Source organism: Scomber scombrus, unplaced genomic scaffold (genome assembly GCF_963691925.1).
Source record: "Scomber scombrus unplaced genomic scaffold, fScoSco1.1 SCAFFOLD_77, whole genome shotgun sequence".
Classification (NCBI taxonomy): Eukaryota; Metazoa; Chordata; class Actinopteri; order Scombriformes; family Scombridae; genus Scomber; species Scomber scombrus.
In genome coordinates this window covers 30001-52500 of record NW_026910683.1, presented here as the reverse complement: position 1 = coordinate 52500, position 22500 = coordinate 30001, and the positions used below count along the sequence as shown (strand labels likewise).

General features: G+C 35.7%; 1 protein-coding gene across 6 annotated transcripts in view; it reads right to left on the bottom strand.

The window, feature by feature from the left end:
* Positions 1–22500, bottom strand: part of adam15 (ADAM metallopeptidase domain 15) — a 53952-nt gene that overhangs the window by 19397 nt on the left and 12055 nt on the right. For all 6 annotated transcript variants that reach the window (XR_009924962.1, XR_009924961.1, XR_009924963.1 and 3 more), the window contains exons 5-6: positions 10804–10880; positions 1–221 (exon numbers count right to left, since the gene is read on the bottom strand). The exon at positions 1–221 is cut by the window's left edge and continues 32 nt beyond it. Coding sequence is in view for 3 of the 6 variants with exons in the window: in XM_062415316.1 (XP_062271300.1) it covers positions 1–221; positions 10804–10880 (298 nt within the window). In the remaining 3 variants the exon portion in view is untranslated. The remainder of the gene's footprint in view (positions 222–10803; positions 10881–22500) is intronic.

Sequence of the window (22500 nt, the reverse complement as noted above, 5' to 3'; positions counted from 1 at the left end):
GGATGCTGCTGTGAGAGACCCCACAGTCCCCCCCTCCGTTACTCTCCAGGGAGCTGCTGGAGTACAGCAGGTGGATTCTTCCTCCTCCTCCTCCTCCTCCTCCGCTCCCTCCACTTCCTGCCCCCCCCTCGCCCTCCTCCTCCTCCTCCTGGTGGGGGGGCGGCTCATCCTCCTGCGGCTGCAGCTCGAAGCTCAGCGTGGAGTTGATAGTGATGACTCCGCTGGGTGAGGAAAGAGGGATGGATAAAGGTTAGGGTTAATTACTGGATGGATAAAGGTTAGGGTTAATTACTGGATGGATAAAGGTTAGGGTTAGTTACTGGATGGATAAAGGTTAGGGTTAGTTACTGGATGGATAAAGGTTAGGGTTAGTTACTGGATGGATAAAGGTTAGGGTTAGTTACTGGATGGATAAAGGTTAGGGTTAGTTACTGGATGGATAAAGGTTAGGGTTAGTTACTGGATGGATAAAGGTTAGGGTTAGTTACTGGATGGATAAAGGTTAGGGTTAGTTACTGGATGGATAAAGGTTAGGGTTAGTTACTGGATGGATAAAGGTTAGGGTTAGTTACTGGATGGATAAAGGTTAGGGTTAGTTACTGGATAAAGGTTAGGGTTAGTTACTGGATGGATAAAGGTTAGGGTTAGTTACTGGATGGGTAAAGGTTAGGGTTAGTTACTGGATGGATAAAGGTTAGGGTTAGTTACTGGATGGGTAAAGGTTAGGGTTAGTTACTGGATGGGTAAAGGTTAGGGTTAGTTACTGGGTAAAGGTTAGGGTTAGTTACTGGATAAAGGTTAGGGTTAGTTACTGGATGGATAAAGGTTAGGGTTAGTTACTGGATGGATAAAGGTTAGGGTTAGTTACTGGATGGATAAAGGTTAGGGTTAATTACTGGATGGATAAAGGTTAGGGTTAGTTACTGGATGGATAAAGGTTAGGGTTAGTTACTGGATGGATAAAGGTTAGGGTTAGTTACTGGATGGATAAAGGTTAGGGTTAGTTACTGGATGGATAAAGGTTAGGGTTAGTTACTGGATGGATAAAGGTTAGGGTTAGTTACTGGATAAAGGTTAGGGTTAGTTACTGGATGGATAAAGGTTAGGGTTAGTTACTGGATGGATAAAGGTTAGGGTTAGTTACTGGATAAAGGTTAGGGTTAGTTACTGGATGGATAAAGGTTAGGGTTAGTTACTGGATAAAGGTTAGGGTTAGTTACTGGATGGATAAAGGTTAGGGTTAGTTACTGGATGGATAAAGGTTAGGGTTAGTTACTGGATAAAGGTTAGGGTTAGTTACTGGATGGATAAAGGTTAGGGTTAGTTACTGGATGGATAAAGGTTAGGGTTAGTTACTGGATGGGTAAAGGTTAGGGTTAGTTACTGGATGGGTAAAGGTTAGGGTTAGTTACTGGATAAAGGTTAGGGTTAGTTACTGGATGGATAAAGGTTAGGGTTAGTTACTGGATGGATAAAGGTTAGGGTTAGTTACTGGATAAAGGTTAGGGTTAGTTACTGGATGGATAAAGGTTAGGGTTAGTTACTGGATGGATAAAGGTTAGGGTTAGTTACTGGATGGATAAAGGTTAGGGTTAGTTACTGGATGGATAAAGGTTAGGGTTAGTTACTGGATGGGTAAAGGTTAGGGTTAGTTACTGGATGGATAAAGGTTAGGGTTAGTTACTGGATGGATAAAGGTTAGGGTTAGTTACTGGATAAAGGTTAGGGTTAGTTACTGGATAAAGGTTAGGGTTAGTTACTGGATAAAGGTTAGGGTTAGTTACTGGATGGGTAAAGGTTAGGGTTAGTTACTGGATAAAGGTTAGGGTTAGTTACTGGATAAAGGTTAGGGTTAGTTACTGGATAAAGGGTTAGGGTTAGTTACTGGATGGATAGGGTTAGTTACTGGATGGATAAAGGTTAGGGTTAGTTACTGGATGGGTAAAGGTTAGGGTTAGTTACTGGATGGATAAAGGTTAGGGTTAGTTACTGGATGGATAAAGGTTAGGGTTAGTTACTGGATAAAGGTTAGGGTTAGTTACTGGATAAAGGTTAGGGTTAGTTACTGGATGGATAAAGGTTAGGGTTAGTTACTGGATGGATAAAGGTTAGGGTTAGTTACTGGATGGATAAAGGTTAGGGTTAGTTACTGGATGGATAAAGGTTAGGGTTAGTTACTGGATGGGTAAAGGTTAGGGTTAATTACTGGATGGATAAAGGTTAGGGTTAGTTACTGGATGGGTAAAGGTTAGGGTTAGTTACTGGATGGATAAAGGTTAGGGTTAGTTACTGGATAAAGGTTAGGGTTAGTTACTGGATAAAGGTTAGGGTTAGTTACTGGATGGATAAAGGTTAGGGTTAGTTACTGGATGGATAAAGGTTAGGGTTAGTTACTGGATGGATAAAGGTTAGGGTTAGTTACTGGATAAAGGTTAGGGTTAGTTACTGGATGGATAAAGGTTAGGGTTAGTTACTGGATGGATAAAGGTTAGGGTTAGTTACTGGATAAAGGTTAGGGTTAGTTACTGGATAAAGGTTAGGGTTAGTTACTGGATGGATAAAGGTTAGGGTTAGTTACTGGATGGATAAAGGTTAGGGTTAGTTACTGGATGGGTAAAGGTTAGGGTTAGTTACTGGATGGATAAAGGTTAGGGTTAGTTACTGGATGGATAAAGGTTAGGGTTAGTTACTGGATGGATAAAGGTTAGGGTTAGTTACTGGGTAAAGGTTAGGGTTAGTTACTGGATGGGTAAAGGTTAGGGTTAGTTACTGGATGGGTAAAGGTTAGGGTTAGTTACTGGATGGATAAAGGTTAGGGTTAGTTACTGGATGGATAAAGGTTAGGGTTAGTTACTGGATAAAGGTTAGGGTTAGTTACTGGATAAAGGTTAGGGTTAGTTACTGGATAAAGGTTAGGGTTAGTTACTGGATGGATAAAGGTTAGGGTTAGTTACTGGATGGATAAAGGTTAGGGTTAGTTACTGGATAAAGGTTAGGGTTAGTTACTGGATGGATAAAGGTTAGGGTTAGTTACTGGATGGATAAAGGTTAGGGTTAGTTACTGGTTGGGTAAAGGTTAGGGTTAGTTACTGGATGGATAAAGGTTAGGGTTAGTTACTGGATAAAGGTTAGGGTTAGTTACTGGATGGATAAAGGTTAGGGTTAGTTACTGGATGGATAAAGGTTAGGGTTAGTTACTGGATGGATAAAGGTTAGGGTTAGTTACTGGATGGATAAAGGTTAGGGTTAGTTACTGGATGGATAAAGGTTAGGGTTAGTTACTGGATAAAGGTTAGGGTTAGTTACTGGATGGATAAAGGTTAGGGTTAGTTACTGGATGGGTAAAGGTTAGGGTTAGTTACTGGATGGATAAAGGTTAGGGTTAGTTACTGGATAAAGGTTAGGGTTAGTTACTGGATGGATAAAGGTTAGGGTTAGTTACTGGATGGATAAAGGTTAGGGTTAGTTACTGGATGGATAAAGGTTAGGGTTAGTTACTGGATGGATAAAGGTTAGGGTTAGTTACTGGATAAAGGTTAGGGTTAGTTACTGGATGGATAAAGGTTAGGGTTAGTTACTGGATGGATAAAGGTTAGGGTTAGTTACTGGATGGATAAAGGTTAGGGTTAGTTACTGGATAAAGGTTAGGGTTAGTTACTGGATGGATAAAGGTTAGGGTTAGTTACTGGATGGATAAAGGTTAGGGTTAGTTACTGGATGGATAAAGGTTAGGGTTAGTTACTGGATGGGTAAAGGTTAGGGTTAGTTACTGGATGGATAAAGGTTAGGGTTAGTTACTGGATGGATAAAGGTTAGGGTTAGTTACTGGATAAAGGTTAGGGTTAGTTACTGGATAAAGGTTAGGGTTAGTTACTGGATAAAGGTTAGGGTTAGTTACTGGATGGATAAAGGTTAGGGTTAGTTACTGGATGGATAAAGGTTAGGGTTAATTACTGGATGGATAAAGGTTAGGGTTAGTTACTGGATGGATAAAGGTTAGGGTTAGTTACTGGATGGGTAAAGGTTAGGGTTAGTTACTGGATGGATAAAGGTTAGGGTTAGTTACTGGATAAAGGTTAGGGTTAGGGTTAGTTACTGGATGGATAAAGGTTAGGGTTAGTTACTGGATGGATAAAGGTTAGGGTTAATTACTGGATGGATAAAGGTTAGGGTTAGTTACTGGATGGATAAAGGTTAGGGTTAGTTACTGGATGGATAAAGGTTAGGGTTAGTTACTGGATGGATAAAGGTTAGGGTTAGTTACTGGATGGGTAAAGGTTAGGGTTAGTTACTGGATGGGTAAAGGTTAGGGTTAGTTACTGGATGGATAAAGGTTAGGGTTAGTTACTGGATAAAGGTTAGGGTTAGTTACTGGATGGATAAAGGTTAGGGTTAGTTACTGGATGGATAAAGGTTAGGGTTAGTTACTGGATAAAGGTTAGGGTTAGTTACTGGATGGATAAAGGTTAGGGTTAGTTACTGGATGGATAAAGGTTAGGGTTAGTTACTGGATGGATAAAGGTTAGGGTTAGTTACTGGATAAAGGTTAGGGTTAGTTACTGGATGGATAAAGGTTAGGGTTAGTTACTGGATGGGTAAAGGTTAGGGTTAGTTACTGGATGGATAAAGGTTAGGGTTAGTTACTGGATAAAGGTTAGGGTTAGTTACTGGATGGATAAAGGTTAGGGTTAGTTACTGGATGGATAAAGGTTAGGGTTAGTTACTGGATGGATAAAGGTTAGGGTTAGTTACTGGTTGGGTAAAGGTTAGGGTTAGTTACTGGATGGATAAAGGTTAGGGTTAGTTACTGGATGGATAAAGGTTAGGGTTAGTTACTGGATGGATAAAGGTTAGGGTTAGTTACTGGATGGATAAAGGTTAGGGTTAGTTACTGGATAAAGGTTAGGGTTAGTTACTGGATGGGTAAAGGTTAGGGTTAGTTACTGGATGGATAAAGGTTAGGGTTAGTTACTGGATAAAGGTTAGGGTTAGTTACTGGATGGATAAAGGTTAGGGTTAGTTACTGGATAAAGGTTAGGGTTAGTTACTGGATGGATAAAGGTTAGGGTTAGTTACTGGATGGATAAAGGTTAGGGTTAGTTACTGGATGGATAAAGGTTAGGGTTAGTTACTGGATAAAGGTTAGGGTTAGTTACTGGTTGGATAAAGGTTAGGGTTAGTTACTGGATGGATAAAGGTTAGGGTTAGTTACTGGATGGATAAAGGTTAGGGTTAGTTACTGGATGGATAAAGGTTAGGGTTAATTACTGGATAAAGGTTAGGGTTAGTTACTGGATGGATAAAGGTTAGGGTTAGTTACTGGATAAAGGTTAGGGTTAGTTACTGGATGGATAAAGGTTAGGGTTAGTTACTGGATAAAGGTTAGGGTTAGTTACTGGATGGGTAAAGGTTAGGGTTAGTTACTGGATGGGTAAAGGTTAGGGTTAGTTACTGGATGGGTAAAGGTTAGGGTTAGTTACTGGATGGATAAAGGTTAGGGTTAGTTACTGGATGGATAAAGGTTAGGGTTAGTTACTGGATAAAGGTTAGGGTTAGTTACTGGATGGATAAAGGTTAGGGTTAGTTACTGGATAAAGGTTAGGGTTAGTTACTGGATGGATAAAGGTTAGGGTTAGTTACTGGATGGATAAAGGTTAGGGTTAGTTACTGGATAAAGGTTAGGGTTAGTTACTGGATGGGTAAAGGTTAGGGTTAGTTACTGGATAAAGGTTAGGGTTAGTTACTGGATGGATAAAGGTTAGGGTTAGTTACTGGATGGATAAAGGTTAGGGTTAGTTACTGGATGGGTAAAGGTTAGGGTTAGTTACTGGATGGATAAAGGTTAGGGTTAGTTACTGGATGGGTAAAGGTTAGGGTTAGTTACTGGATGGGTAAAGGTTAGGGTTAGTTACTGGATGGGTAAAGGTTAGGGTTAGTTACTGGATGGGTAAAGGTTAGGGTTAGTTACTGGATGGATAAAGGTTAGGGTTAGTTACTGGATGGATAAAGGTTAGGGTTAGTTACTGGATGGATAAAGGTTAGGGTTAGTTACTGGATGGATAAAGGTTAGGGTTAGTTACTGGATAAAGGTTAGGGTTAGTTACTGGATGGGTAAAGGTTAGGGTTAGTTACTGGATGGGTAAAGGTTAGGGTTAGTTACTGGATGGGTAAAGGTTAGGGTTAGTTACTGGATGGATAAAGGTTAGGGTTAGTTACTGGATGGGTAAAGGTTAGGGTTAGTTACTGGATGGATAAAGGTTAGGGTTAGTTACTGGATAAAGGTTAGGGTTAGTTACTGGATAAAGGTTAGGGTTAGTTACTGGATGGGTAAAGGTTAGGGTTAGTTACTGGATGGATAAAGGTTAGGGTTAGTTACTGGATAAAGGTTAGGGTTAGTTACTGGATGGATAAAGGTTAGGGTTAGTTACTGGATGGATAAAGGTTAGGGTTAGTTACTGGATGGATAAAGGTTAGGGTTAGTTACTGGATGGGTAAAGGTTAGGGTTAGTTACTGGATGGATAAAGGTTAGGGTTAGTTACTGGATAAAGGTTAGGGTTAGTTACTGGATGGATAAAGGTTAGGGTTAGTTACTGGATGGATAAAGGTTAGGGTTAGTTACTGGATGGGTAAAGGTTAGGGTTAGTTACTGGATGGGTAAAGGTTAGGGTTAGTTACTGGATGGATAAAGGTTAGGGTTAGTTACTGGATAAAGGTTAGGGTTAGTTACTGGATGGATAAAGGTTAGGGTTAGTTACTGGATAAAGGTTAGGGTTAGTTACTGGATGGATAAAGGTTAGGGTTAGTTACTGGATGGATAAAGGTTAGGGTTAGTTACTGGATGGATAAAGGTTAGGGTTAGTTACTGGTTGGGTAAAGGTTAGGGTTAGTTACTGGATGGATAAAGGTTAGGGTTAGTTACTGGATGGATAAAGGTTAGGGTTAGTTACTGGATGGATAAAGGTTAGGGTTAGTTACTGGATGGATAAAGGTTAGGGTTAGTTACTGGATGGATAAAGGTTAGGGTTAGTTACTGGATGGATAAAGGTTAGGGTTAGTTACTGGATAAAGGTTAGGGTTAGTTACTGGATGGGTAAAGGTTAGGGTTAGTTACTGGATGGATAAAGGTTAGGGTTAGTTACTGGATGGGTAAAGGTTAGGGTTAGTTACTGGTTGGGTAAAGGTTAGGGTTAGTTACTGGATGGGTAAAGGTTAGGGTTAGTTACTGGATAAAGGTTAGGGTTAGTTACTGGATGGATAAAGGTTAGGGTTAGTTACTGGATGGATAAAGGTTAGGGTTAGTTACTGGATGGATAAAGGTTAGGGTTAGTTACTGGATGGGTAAAGGTTAGGGTTAGTTACTGGATGGATAAAGGTTAGGGTTAGTTACTGGATGGGTAAAGGTTAGGGTTAGTTACTGGATGGATAAAGGTTAGGGTTAGTTACTGGATGGGTAAAGGTTAGGGTTAGTTACTGGATGGATAAAGGTTAGGGTTAGTTACTGGATGGATAAAGGTTAGGGTTAGTTACTGGATGGGTAAAGGTTAGGGTTAGTTACTGGATAAAGGTTAGGGTTAGTTACTGGATGAAGGTTAGGGTTAGTTACTGGTTGGGTAAAGGTTAGGGTTAGTTACTGGATGGATAAAGGTTAGGGTTAGTTACTGGATAAAGGTTAGGGTTAGTTACTGGATGGATAAAGGTTAGGGTTAGTTACTGGATGGATAAAGGTTAGGGTTAGTTACTGGATGGATAAAGGTTAGGGTTAGTTACTGGATGGGTAAAGGTTAGGGTTAGTTACTGGATGGGTAAAGGTTAGGGTTAGTTACTGGATAAAGGTTAGGGTTAGTTACTGGATGGGTAAAGGTTAGGGTTAGTTACTGGATGGATAAAGGTTAGGGTTAGTTACTGGATGGATAAAGGTTAGGGTTAGTTACTGGATGGATAAAGGTTAGGGTTAGTTACTGGATGGATAAAGGTTAGGGTTAGTTACTGGATGGATAAAGGTTAGGGTTAGTTACTGGATAAAGGTTAGGGTTAGTTACTGGATGGATAAAGGTTAGGGTTAGTTACTGGATGGATAAAGGTTAGGGTTAGTTACTGGTTGGGTAAAGGTTAGGGTTAGTTACTGGATGGATAAAGGTTAGGGTTAGTTACTGGATGGATAAAGGTTAGGGTTAGTTACTGGATGGATAAAGGTTAGGGTTAGTTACTGGATGGATAAAGGTTAGGGTTAGTTACTGGATAAAGGTTAGGGTTAGTTACTGGATGGATAAAGGTTAGGGTTAGTTACTGGTTGGGTAAAGGTTAGGGTTAGTTACTGGATAAAGGTTAGGGTTAGTTACTGGATGGATAAAGGTTAGGGTTAGTTACTGGATGGATAAAGGTTAGGGTTAGTTACTGGATGGATAAAGGTTAGGGTTAGTTACTGGATAAAGGTTAGGGTTAGTTACTGGATGGATAAAGGTTAGGGTTAGTTACTGGTTGGGTAAAGGTTAGGGTTAGTTACTGGATGGATAAAGGTTAGGGTTAGTTACTGGATAAAGGTTAGGGTTAGTTACTGGATGGATAAAGGTTAGGGTTAGTTACTGGGTAAAGGTTAGGGTTAGTTACTGGATGGATAAAGGTTAGGGTTAGTTACTGGATGGATAAAGGTTAGGGTTAGTTACTGGATGGATAAAGGTTAGGGTTAGTTACTGGATGGATAAAGGTTAGGGTTAGTTACTGGATGGATAAAGGTTAGGGTTAGTTACTGGATGGATAAAGGTTAGGGTTAGTTACTGGATGGATAAAGGTTAGGGTTAGTTACTGGATAAAGGTTAGGGTTAGTTACTGGATGGATAAAGGTTAGGGTTAGTTACTGGATGGATAAAGGTTAGGGTTAGTTACTGGTTGGGTAAAGGTTAGGGTTAGTTACTGGATGGATAAAGGTTAGGGTTAGTTACTGGATGGATAAAGGTTAGGGTTAGTTACTGGATGGATAAAGGTTAGGGTTAGTTACTGGATGGATAAAGGTTAGGGTTAGTTACTGGATAAAGGTTAGGGTTAGTTACTGGATGGATAAAGGTTAGGGTTAGTTACTGGATAAAGGTTAGGGTTAGTTACTGGATGGATAAAGGTTAGGGTTAGTTACTGGGTAAAGGTTAGGGTTAGTTACTGGATGGATAAAGGTTAGGGTTAGTTACTGGATGGATAAAGGTTAGGGTTAGTTACTGGATGGGTAAAGGTTAGGGTTAGTTACTGGATGGATAAAGGTTAGGGTTAGTTACTGGATAAAGGTTAGGGTTAGTTACTGGATAAAGGTTAGGGTTAGTTACTGGATAAAGGTTAGGGTTAGTTACTGGATGGATAAAGGTTAGGGTTAGTTACTGGTTGGGTAAAGGGTTAGGGTTAGTTACTGGGTAAAGGTTAGGGTTAGTTACTGGATAAAGGTTAGGGTTAGTTACTGGATGGATAAAGGTTAGGGTTAGTTACTGGATGGATAAAGGTTAGGGTTAGTTACTGGATAAAGGTTAGGGTTAGTTACTGGATAAAGGTTAGGGTTAGTTACTGGATAAAGGTTAGGGTTAGTTACTGGATGGAGAAAGGTTAGGGTTAGTTACTGGATGGATAAAGGTTAGGGTTAGTTACTGGATGGGTAAAGGTTAGGGTTAGTTACTGGATGGATAAAGGTTAGGGTTAGTTACTGGATAAAGGTTAGGGTTAGTTACTGGATAAAGGTTAGGGTTAGTTACTGGATAAAGGTTAGGGTTAGTTACTGGATGGATAAAGGTTAGGGTTAGTTACTGGATGGATAAAGGTTAGGGTTAGTTACTGGTTGGGTAAAGGGTTAGGGTTAGTTACTGGATGGGTAAAGGTTAGGGTTAGTTACTGGATGGATAAAGGTTAGGGTTAGTTACTGGATAAAGGGTTAGGGTTAGTTACTGGATGGGTAAAGGGTTAGGGTTAGTTACTGGATAAAGGGTTAGGGTGCTGGACTGAGGTTTCAGGTCTTTGCACGTGAGCGGATAAATAAATCCAGTAATCCTGCAGCGGGGTCAAAGGTCGCTCACAGTGTTAATCCTGCTGGTTTTAACCCTGTCAGGTTATTATGGGCTGTGATGAAGATGACTGTCAGGTTATTATGGGCTGTGATGAAGATGACTGTCAGGTTATTATGGGCTGTGATGAAGATGACTGTCAGGTTATTATGGGCTGTGATGAAGATGACTGTCAGGTTATTATGGGCTGTGATGAAGATGACTGTCAGGTTATTATGGGCTGTGATGAAGATGACTGTCAGGTTATTATGGGCTGTGATGAAGATGACTGTCAGGTTATTATGGGCTGTGTTGAAGATGACTGTCAGGCTATTATGGGCTGTGATGAAGATGACTGTCAGGTTATTATGGGCTGTGATGAAGATGACTGTCAGGTTATTATGGGCTGTGATGAAGATGACTGTCAGGTTATTATGGGCTGTGATGAAGATGACTGTCAGGTTATTATGGGCTGTGATGAAGATGACTGTCAGGTTATTATGGGCTGTGATGAAGATGACTGTCAGGTTATTATGGGCTGTGATGAAGATGACTGTCAGGTTATTATGGGCTGTGATGAAGATGACTGTCAGGTTATTATGGGCTGTGATGAAGATGACTGTCAGGTTATTATGGGCTGTGATGAAGATGACTGTCAGGTTATTATGGGCTGTGATGAAGATGACTGTCAGGTTATTATGGGCTGTGATGAAGATGACTGTCAGGTTATTATGGGCTGTGATGAAGATGACTGTCAGGTTATTATGGGCTGTGATGAAGATGACTGACCGGAGTCCGGAGCAGGTGCTGACTGCCACTCTGGACTGAGGGAACCCTCGAACGCTGCCGTGGTAATAACAGTGAGTCTGTAAACACACAAACACAACATCTGTAAACACTAGAAAAATCTAAACACTAGAAACATCTAAACACTAGAAACATCTAAACACTAGAAACATCTGTAAACACTAGAAACATCTGTAAACACTAGAAACATCTGTAAACACTAGAAACATCTAAACACTAGAAACATCTAAACACTAGAAACATCTAAACACTAGAAACATCTGTAAACACTAGAAACATCTAAAAACTAGAAACATCTGAACACTAGAAACATCTAAACACTAGAAACATCTGAACACTAGAAACATCTAAACACTAGAAACATCTAAACACTAGAAACATCTGTAAACACTAGAAACATCTGAACACTAGAAACATCTGTAAACACTAGAAACATCTGTAAACACTAGAAACATCTAAACACTAGAAACATCTGAACACTAGAAACATCTGTAAACACTAGAAACATCTGTAAACACTAGAAACATCTAAACACTAGAAACATCTGTAAACACTAGAAACATCTAAACACTAGAAACATCTAAACACTAGAAACATTTAAACACTAGAAACATCTGTAAACACTAGAAACATCTAAACACTAGAAAAATCTAAACACTAGAAACATTTAAACACTAGAAACATCTGTAAACACTAGAAACATCTAAACACTAGAAACATCTAAACACTAGAAACATCTGAACACTAGAAACATCTAAACACTAGAAACATCTGAACACTAGAAACATCTAAACACTAGAAACATCTGTAAACACTAGAAACATCTAAACACTAGAAACATCTGAACACTAGAAACATCTAAACACTAGAAACATCTGTAAACACTAGAAACATCTAAACACTAGAAACATCTGTAAACACTAGAAACATCTAAACACTAGAAACATCTGAACACTAGAAACATCTAAACACTAGAAACATCTGTAAACACTAGAAACATCTAAACACTAGAAACATCTAAACACTAGAAACATCTAAACACTAGAAACATCTAAACACTAGAAACATCTAAACACTAGAAACATCTGTAAACACTAGAAACATCTAAACACTAGAAACATCTGTAAACACTAGAAACATCTAAACACTAGAAACATCTGAACACTAGAAACATCTGTAAACACTAGAAACATCTAAACACTAGAAACATCTGTAAACACTAGAAACATCTAAACACTAGAAACATCTGAACACTAGAAACATCTAAACACTAGAAACATCTAAACACTAGAAACATCTAAACACTAGAAACATCTAAACACTAGAAACATCTGTAAACACTAGAAACATCTAAACACTAGAAACATCTAAACACTAGAAACATCTGAACACTAGAAACATCTAAACACTAGAAACATCTGTAAACACTAGAAACATCTGAACACTAGAAACATCTAAACACTAGAAACATCTGTAAACACTAGAAACATCTAAACACTAGAAACATCTGAACACTAGAAACATCTAAACACTAGAAACATCTAAACACTAGAAACATCTAAACACTAGAAACATCTGAACACTAGAAACATCTAAACACTAGAAACATCTAAACACTAGAAACATCTGAACACTAGAAACATCTAAACACTAGAAACATCTGAACACTAGAAACATCTAAACACTAGAAACATCTGTAAACACTAGAAACATCTGTAAACACTAGAAACATCTAAACACTAGAAACATCTAAACACTAGAAACATCTGAACACTAGAAACATCTAAACACTAGAAACATCTGAACACTAGAAACATCTGTAAACACTAGAAACATCTAAACACTAGAAACATCTAAACACTAGAAACATCTGAACACTAGAAACATCTAAACACTAGAAACATCTGTAAACACTAGAAACATCTAAACACTAGAAACATCTAAACACTAGAAACATCTGTAAACACTAGAAACATCTAAACACTAGAAACATCTGTAAACACTAGAAACATCTAAACACTAGAAACATCTAAACACTAGAAACATCTAAACACTAGAAACATCTGAACACTAGAAACATCTGTAAACACTAGAAACATCTGAACACTAGAAACATCTGTAAACACTAGAAACATCTGAACACTAGAAACATCTAAACACTAGAAACATCTGTAAACACTAGAAACATCTGTAAACACTAGAAACATCTGTAAACACTAGAAACATCTGAACACTAGAAACATCTAAACACTAGAAACATCTGTAAACACTAGAAACATCTGTAAACACTAGAAACATCTGTAAACACTAGAAACATCTGAACACTAGAAACATCTGTAAACACTAGAAACATCTAAACACTAGAAACATCTGTAAACACTAGAAACATCTAAACACTAGAAACATCTGTAAACACTAGAAACATCTAAACACTAGAAACATCTAAACACTAGAAACATCTGAACACTAGAAACATCTAAACACTAGAAACATCTGAACACTAGAAACATCTGAACACTAGAAACATCTGAACACTAGAAACATCTGTAAACACTAGAAACATCTAAACACTAGAAACATCTGTAAACACTAGAAACATCTAAACACTAGAAACATCTGAACACTAGAAACATCTGAACACTAGAAACATCTGTAAACACTAGAAACATCTAAACACTAGAAACATCTGTAAACACTAGAAACATCTGTAAACACTAGAAACATCTGTAAACACTAGAAACATCTGTAAACACTAGAAACATCTGTAAACACTAGAAACATCTAAACACTAGAAACATCTGTAAACACTAGAAACATCTAAACACTAGAAACATCTGTAAACACTAGAAACATCTAAACACTAGAAACATCTAAACACTAGAAACATCTAAACACTAGAAACATCTAAACACTAGAAACATCTGTAAACACTAGAAACATCTAAACACTAGAAACATCTGTAAACACTAGAAACATCTAAACACTAGAAACATCTGAACACTAGAAACATCTGAACACTAGAAACATCTAAACACTAGAAACATCTGTAAACACTAGAAACATCTGTAAACACTAGAAACATCTGTAAACACTAGAAACATCTAAACACTAGAAACATCTGTAAACACTAGAAACATCTAAACACTAGAAACATCTGAAACACTAGAAACATCTAAACACTAGAAACATCTGTAAACACTAGAAACATCTAAACACTAGAAACATCTAAACACTAGAAACATCTGTAAACACTAGAAACATCTGAACACTAGAAACATCTGTAAACACTAGAAACATCTAAACACTAGAAACATCTAAACACTAGAAACATCTGTAAACACTAGAAACATCTAAACACTAGAAACATCTGAACACTAGAAACATCTGTAAACACTAGAAACATCTGTAAACACTAGAAACATCTGAAACACTAGAAACATCTAAACACTAGAAACATCTAAACACTAGAAACATCTGTAAACACTAGAAACATCTGTAAACACTAGAAACATCTAAACACTAGAAACATCTAAACACTAGAAACATCTAAACACTAGAAACATCTAAACACTAGAAACATCTGTAAACACTAGAAACATCTGTAAACACTAGAAACATCTAAACACTAGAAACATCTAAACACTAGAAACATCTAAACACTAGAAACATCTAAACACTAGAAACATCTGTAAACACTAGAAACATCTAAACACTAGAAACATCTGTAAACACTAGAAACATCTAAACACTAGAAACATCTAAACACTAGAAACATCTAAACACTAGAAACATCTAAACACTAGAAACATCTGTAAACACTAGAAACATCTAAACACTAGAAACATCTGAACACTAGAAACATCTAAACACTAGAAACATCTAAACACTAGAAACATCTGTAAACACTAGAAACATCTAAACACTAGAAACATCTGTAAACACTAGAAACATCTGTAAACACTAGAAACATCTAAACACTAGAAACATCTGTAAACACTAGAAACATCTGTAAACACTAGAAACATCTGAACACTAGAAACATCTAAACACTAGAAACATCTAAACACTAGAAACATCTGTAAACACTAGAAACATCTGTAAACACTAGAAACATCTAAACACTAGAAACATCTGTAAACACTAGAAACATCTAAACACTAGAAACATCTAAACACTAGAAACATCTGAACACTAGAAACATCTGAACACTAGAAACATCTGTAAACACTAGAAACATCTGAACACTAGAAACATCTGTAAACACTAGAAACATCTGAAACACTAGAAACATCTGAACACTAGAAACATCTGTAAACACTAGAAACATCTGTAAACACTAGAAACATCTAAACACTAGAAACATCTGAACACTAGAAACATCTGTAAACACTAGAAACATCTGAAACACTAGAAACATCTGTAAACACTAGAAACATCTGAACACTAGAAACATCTGTAAACACTAGAAACATCTGTAAACACTAGAAACATCTGTAAACACTAGAAACATCTAAACACTAGAAACATCTGTAAACACTAGAAACATCTAAACACTAGAAACATCTGTAAACACTAGAAACATCTGTAAACACTAGAAACATCTGTAAACACTAGAAACATCTGTAAACACTAGAAACATCTGTAAACACTAGAAACATCTAAACACTAGAAACATCTGTAAACACTAGAAACATCTAAACACTAGAAACATCTAAACACTAGAAACATCTGAACACTAGAAACATCTGTAAACACTAGAAACATCTGAACACTAGAAACATCTGTAAACACTAGAAACATCTGAACACTAGAAACATCTGTAAACACTAGAAACATCTGTAAACACTAGAAACATCTGTAAACACTAGAAACATCTAAACACTAGAAACATCTGTAAACACTAGAAACATCTAAACACTAGAAACATCTGTAAACACTAGAAACATCTAAACACTAGAAACATCTGTAAACACTAGAAACATCTGTAAACACTAGAAACATCTGTAAACACTAGAAACATCTGAACACTAGAAACATCTGTAAACACTAGAAACATCTGAACACTAGAAACAACTAAACACTAGAAACATCTGTAAACACTAGAAACATCTGTAAACACTAGAAACATCTAAACACTAGAAACATCTGTAAACACTAGAAACATCTAAACACTAGAAACATCTGTAAACACTAGAAACATCTGTAAACACTAGAAACATCTGAACACTAGAAACATCTGTAAACACTAGAAACATCTGTAAACACTAGAAACATCTAAACACTAGAAACATCTAAACACTAGAAACATCTGAACACTAGAAACATCTGTAAACACTAGAAACATCTGAACACTAGAAACATCTAAACACTAGAAACATCTGTAAACACTAGAAACATCTGTAAACACTAGAAACATCTGTAAACACTAGAAACATCTAAACACTAGAAACATCTGTAAACACTAGAAACATCTAAACACTAGAAACATCTGTAAACACTAGAAACATCTAAACACTAGAAACATCTAAACACTAGAAACATCTGTAAACACTAGAAACATCTAAACACTAGAAACATCTAAACACTAGAAACATCTGAACACTAGAAACATCTAAACACTAGAAACATCTGTAAACACTAGAAACATCTGTAAACACTAGAAACATCTGTAAACACTAGAAACATCTGAACACTAGAAACATCTGTAAACACTAGAAACATCTGTAAACACTAGAAACATCTAAACACTAGAAACATCTAAACACTAGAAACATCTAAACACTAGAAACATCTGAACACTAGAAACATCTAAACACTAGAAACATCTAAACACTAGAAACATCTGTAAACACTAGAAACATCTAAACACTAGAAACATCTAAACACTAGAAACATCTAAACACTAGAAACATCTAAACACTAGAAACATCTGTAAACACTAGAAACATCTAAACACTAGAAACATCTAAACACTAGAAACATCTAAACACTAGAAACATCTGTAAACACTAGAAACATCTAAACACTAGAAACATCTAAACACTAGAAACATCTGTAAACACTAGAAACATCTGTAAACACTAGAAACATCTGTAAACACTAGAAACATCTAAACACTAGAAACATCTGTAAACACTAGAAACATCTAAACACTAGAAACATCTGTAAACACTAGAAACATCTAAACACTAGAAACATCTGTAAACACTAGAAACATCTGTAAACACTAGAAACATCTGTAAACACTAGAAACATCTAAACACTAGAAACATCTAAACACTAGAAACATCTGAACACTAGAAACATCTGAACACTAGAAACATCTAAACACTAGAAACATCTGTAAACACTAGAAACATCTAAACACTAGAAACATCTAAACACTAGAAACATCTGTAAACACTAGAAACATCTGAACACTAGAAACATCTAAACACTAGAAACATCTAAACACTAGAAACATCTGTAAACACTAGAAACATCTGTAAACACTAGAAACATCTGAACACTAGAAACATCTAAACACTAGAAACATCTGTAAACACTAGAAACATCTGTAAACACTAGAAACATCTAAACACTAGAAACATCTAAACACTAGAAACATCTGTAAACACTAGAAACATCTAAACACTAGAAACATCTGTAAACACTAGAAACATCTAAACACTAGAAACATCTAAACACTAGAAACATCTAAACACTAGAAACATCTGTAAACACTAGAAACATCTGTAAACACTAGAAACATCTGTAAACACTAGAAACATCTAAACACTAGAAACATCTAAACACTAGAAACATCTAAACAATAGAAACATCTGTAAACACTAGAAACATCTAAACACTAGAAACATCTGTAAACACTAGAAACATCTAAACACTAGAAACATCTAAACACTAGAAACATCTGTAAACACTAGAAACATCTGTAAACACTAGAAACATCTAAACACTAGAAACATCTAAACACTAGAAACATCTAAACACTAGAAACATCTGTAAACACTAGAAACATCTGTAAACACTAGAAACATCTGAACACTAGAAACATCTAAACACTAGAAACATCTAAACACTAGAAACATCTAAACACTAGAAACATCTGTAAACACTAGAAACATCTAAACACTAGAAACATCTAAACACTAGAAACATCTAAACACTAGAAACATCTGTAAACACTAGAAACATCTAAACACTAGAAACATCTGAACACTAGAAACATCTGTAAACACTAGAAACATCTGTAAACACTAGAAACATCTAAACACTAGAAACATCTAAACACTAGAAACATCTAAACACTAGAAACATCTAAACACTAGAAACATCTAAACACTAGAAACATCTGTAAACACTAGAAACATCTAAACACTAGAAACATCTGAACACTAGAAACATCTGTAAACACTAGAAACATCTGTAAACACTAGAAACATCTAAACACTAGAAACATCTGTAAACACTAGAAACATCTAAACACTAGAAACATCTGTAAACACTAGAAACATCTAAACACTAGAAACATCTGTAAACACTAGAAACATCTAAACACTAGAAACATCTAAACACTAGAAACATCTAAACACTAGAAACATCTAAACACTAGAAACATCTGTAAACACTAGAAACATCTAAACACTAGAAACATCTAAACACTAGAAACATCTAAACACTAGAAACATCTAAACACTAGAAACATCTGTAAACACTAGAAACATCTGAACACTAGAAACATCTGTAAACACTAGAAACATCTGTAAACACTAGAAACATCTGTAAACACTAGAAACATCTGTAAACACTAGAAACATCTGTAAACACTAGAAACATCTAAACACTAGAAACATCTAAACACTAGAAACATCTGTAAACACTAGAAACATCTGTAAACACTAGAAACATCTAAACACTAGAAACATCTAAACACTAGAAACATCTAAACACTAGAAACATCCAAACACTAGAAACATCTGAACACTAGAAACATCTGTAAACACTAGAAACATCTAAACACTAGAAACATCTAAACACTAGAAACATCTGTAAACACTAGAAACATCTAAACACTAGAAACATCTAAACACTAGAAACATCTGAACACTAGAAACATCTGTAAACACTAGAAACATCTAAACACTAGAAACATCTAAACACTAGAAACATCTAAACACTAGAAACATCTAAACACTAGAAACATCTAAACACTAGAAACATCTAAACACTAGAAACATCTGAACACTAGAAACATCTGTAAACACTAGAAACATCTGTAAACACTAGAAACATCTGAACACTAGAAACATCTAAACAATAGAAACATCTGAACACTAGAAACATCTGTAAACACTAGAAACATCTAAACAATAGAAACATCTGAACACTAGAAACATCTGTAAACACTAGAAACATCTGAACACTAGAAACATCTAAACACTAGAAACATCTAAACACTAGAAACATCTGTAAACACTAGAAACATCTGAACACTAGAAACATCTAAACACTAGAAACATCTGTAAACACTAGAAACATCTGAACACTAGAAACATCTAAACAATAGAAACATCTGAACACTAGAAACATCTGTAAACACTAGAAACATCTAAACAATAGAAACATCTGAACACTAGAAACATCTAAACACTAGAAACATCTGAACACTAGAAACATCTAAACACTAGAAACATCTGAACACTAGAAACATCTAAACACTAGAAACATCTAAACACTAGAAACATCTGAACACTAGAAACATCTAAACACTAGAAACATCTGTAAACACTAGAAACATCTAAACAATAGAAACATCTGAACACTAGAAACATCTGTAAACACTAGAAACATCTGTAAACACTAGAAACATCTGTAAACACTAGAAACATCTAAACACTAGAAACATCTGTAAACACTAGAAACATCTAAACACTAGAAACATCTGTAAACACTAGAAACATCTGAACACTAGAAACATCTAAACACTAGAAACATCTGAACACTAGAAACATCTGTAAACACTAGAAACATCTAAACACTAGAAACATCTAAACACTAGAAACATTTAAACACTAGAAACATCTGTAAACACTAGAAACATCTGTAAACACTAGAAACATCTAAACACTAGAAACATCTGTAAACACTAGAAACATTTGTAAACACTAGAAACATCTGTAAACACTAGAAACATCTAAACACTAGAAACATCTGTAAACACTAGAAACATTTGTAAACACTAGAAACATCTGTAAACACTAGAAACATCTGTAAACACTAGAAACATCTGTAAACACAAGAAACATCTAAACACTAGAAACATCTGTAAACACTAGAAACATCTGTAAACACTAGAAACATCTGAACACTAGAAACATCTGTAAACACTAGAAACATCTAAACACTAGAAACATCTGAACACTAGAAACATCTGAACACTAGAAACATCTAAACACTAGAAACATCTAAACACTAGAAACATCTAAACACTAGAAACATCTGTAAACACTAGAAACATCTGTAAACACTAGAAACATCTGTAAACACTAGAAACATCTAAACACTAGAAACATCTGTAAACACTAGAAACATTTGTAAACACTAGAAACATCTGTAAACACTAGAAACATCTGTAAACACTAGAAACATCTAAACACTAGAAACATCTGTAAACACTAGAAACATCTGTAAACACTAGAAACATCTGAACACTAGAAACATCTGTAAACACTAGAAACATCTAAACACTAGAAACATCTGAACACTAGAAACATCTGAACACTAGAAACATCTGTAAACACTAGAAACATCTAAACACTAGAAACATCTAAACACTAGAAACATCTGAACACTAGAAACATCTAAACACTAGAAACATCTGTAAACACTAGAAACATCTAAACACTAGAAACATCTAAACACTAGAAACATCTAAACACTAGAAACATCTGTAAACACTAGAAACATCTAAACACTAGAAACATCTGAACACTAGAAACATCTAAACACTAGAAACATCTGTAAACACTAGAAACATCTAAACACTAGAAACATCTGTAAACACTAGAAACATCTAAACACTAGAAACATCTAAACACTAGAAACATCTAAACACTAGAAACATCTAAACACTAGAAACATCTGTAAACACTAGAAACATCTAAACACTAGAAACATCTGTAAACACTAGAAACATCTGTAAACACTAGAAACATCTGAACACTAGAAACATCTGTAAACACTAGAAACATCTAAACACTAGAAACATCTGAACACTAGAAACATCTAAACACTAGAAACATCTAAACACTAGAAACATCTAAACACTAGAAACATCTGTAAACACTAGAAACATCTGTAAACACTAGAAACATCTAAACACTAGAAACATCTGAACACTAGAAACATCTAAACACTAGAAACATCTAAACACTAGAAACATCTAAACACTAGAAACATCTAAACACTAGAAACATCTAAACACTAGAAACATCTAAACACTAGAAACATCTAAACACTAGAAACATCTGTAAACACTAGAAACATCTAAACACTAGAAACATCTGAACACTAGAAACATCTAAACACTAGAAACATCTGAACACTAGAAACATCTAAACACTAGAAACATCTGTAAACACTAGAAACATCTGTAAACACTAGAAACATATGAACACTAGAAACATCTGTAAACACTAGAAACATCTGTAAACACTAGAAACATCTGTAAACACTAGAAACATCTGTAAACACTAGAAACATCTGAACACTAGAAACATCTAAACACTAGAAACATCTAAACACTAGAAACATCTAAACACTAGAAACATCTAAACACTAGAAACATCTAAACACTAGAAACATCTAAACACTAGAAACATCTAAACACTAGAAACATCTGTAAACACTAGAAACATCTGTAAACACTAGAAACATCTAAACACTAGAAACATCTGAACACTAGAAACATCTGTAAACACTAGAAACATCTAAACACTAGAAACATCTGTAAACACTAGAAACATCTGAACACTAGAAACATCTAAACACTAGAAACATCTGAACACTAGAAACATCTGTAAACACTAGAAACATCTGAACACTAGAAACATCTGTAAACACTAGAAACATCTGAAACACTAGAAACATCTGTAAACACTAGAAACATCTGAACACTAGAAACATCTAAACACTAGAAACATCTAAACACTAGAAACATCTGTAAACACTAGAAACATCTAAACACTAGAAACATCTGTAAACACTAGAAACATCTGTAAACACTAGAAACATCTGTAAACACTAGAAACATCTAAACACTAGAAACATCTAAACACTAGAAACATCTGTAAACACTAGAAACATCTAAACACTAGAAACATCTGTAAACACTAGAAACATCTAAACACTAGAAACATCTGTAAACACTAGAAACATCTGTAAACACTAGAAACATCTAAACACTAGAAACATCTGAACACTAGAAACATCTAAACACTAGAAACATCTAAACACTAGAAACATCTGAACACTAGAAACATCTGTAAACACTAGAAACATCTGAACACTAGAAACATCTAAACACTAGAAACATCTAAACACTAGAAACATCTGTAAACACTAGAAACATCTGAACACTAGAAACATCTGTAAACACTAGAAACATCTGTAAACACTAGA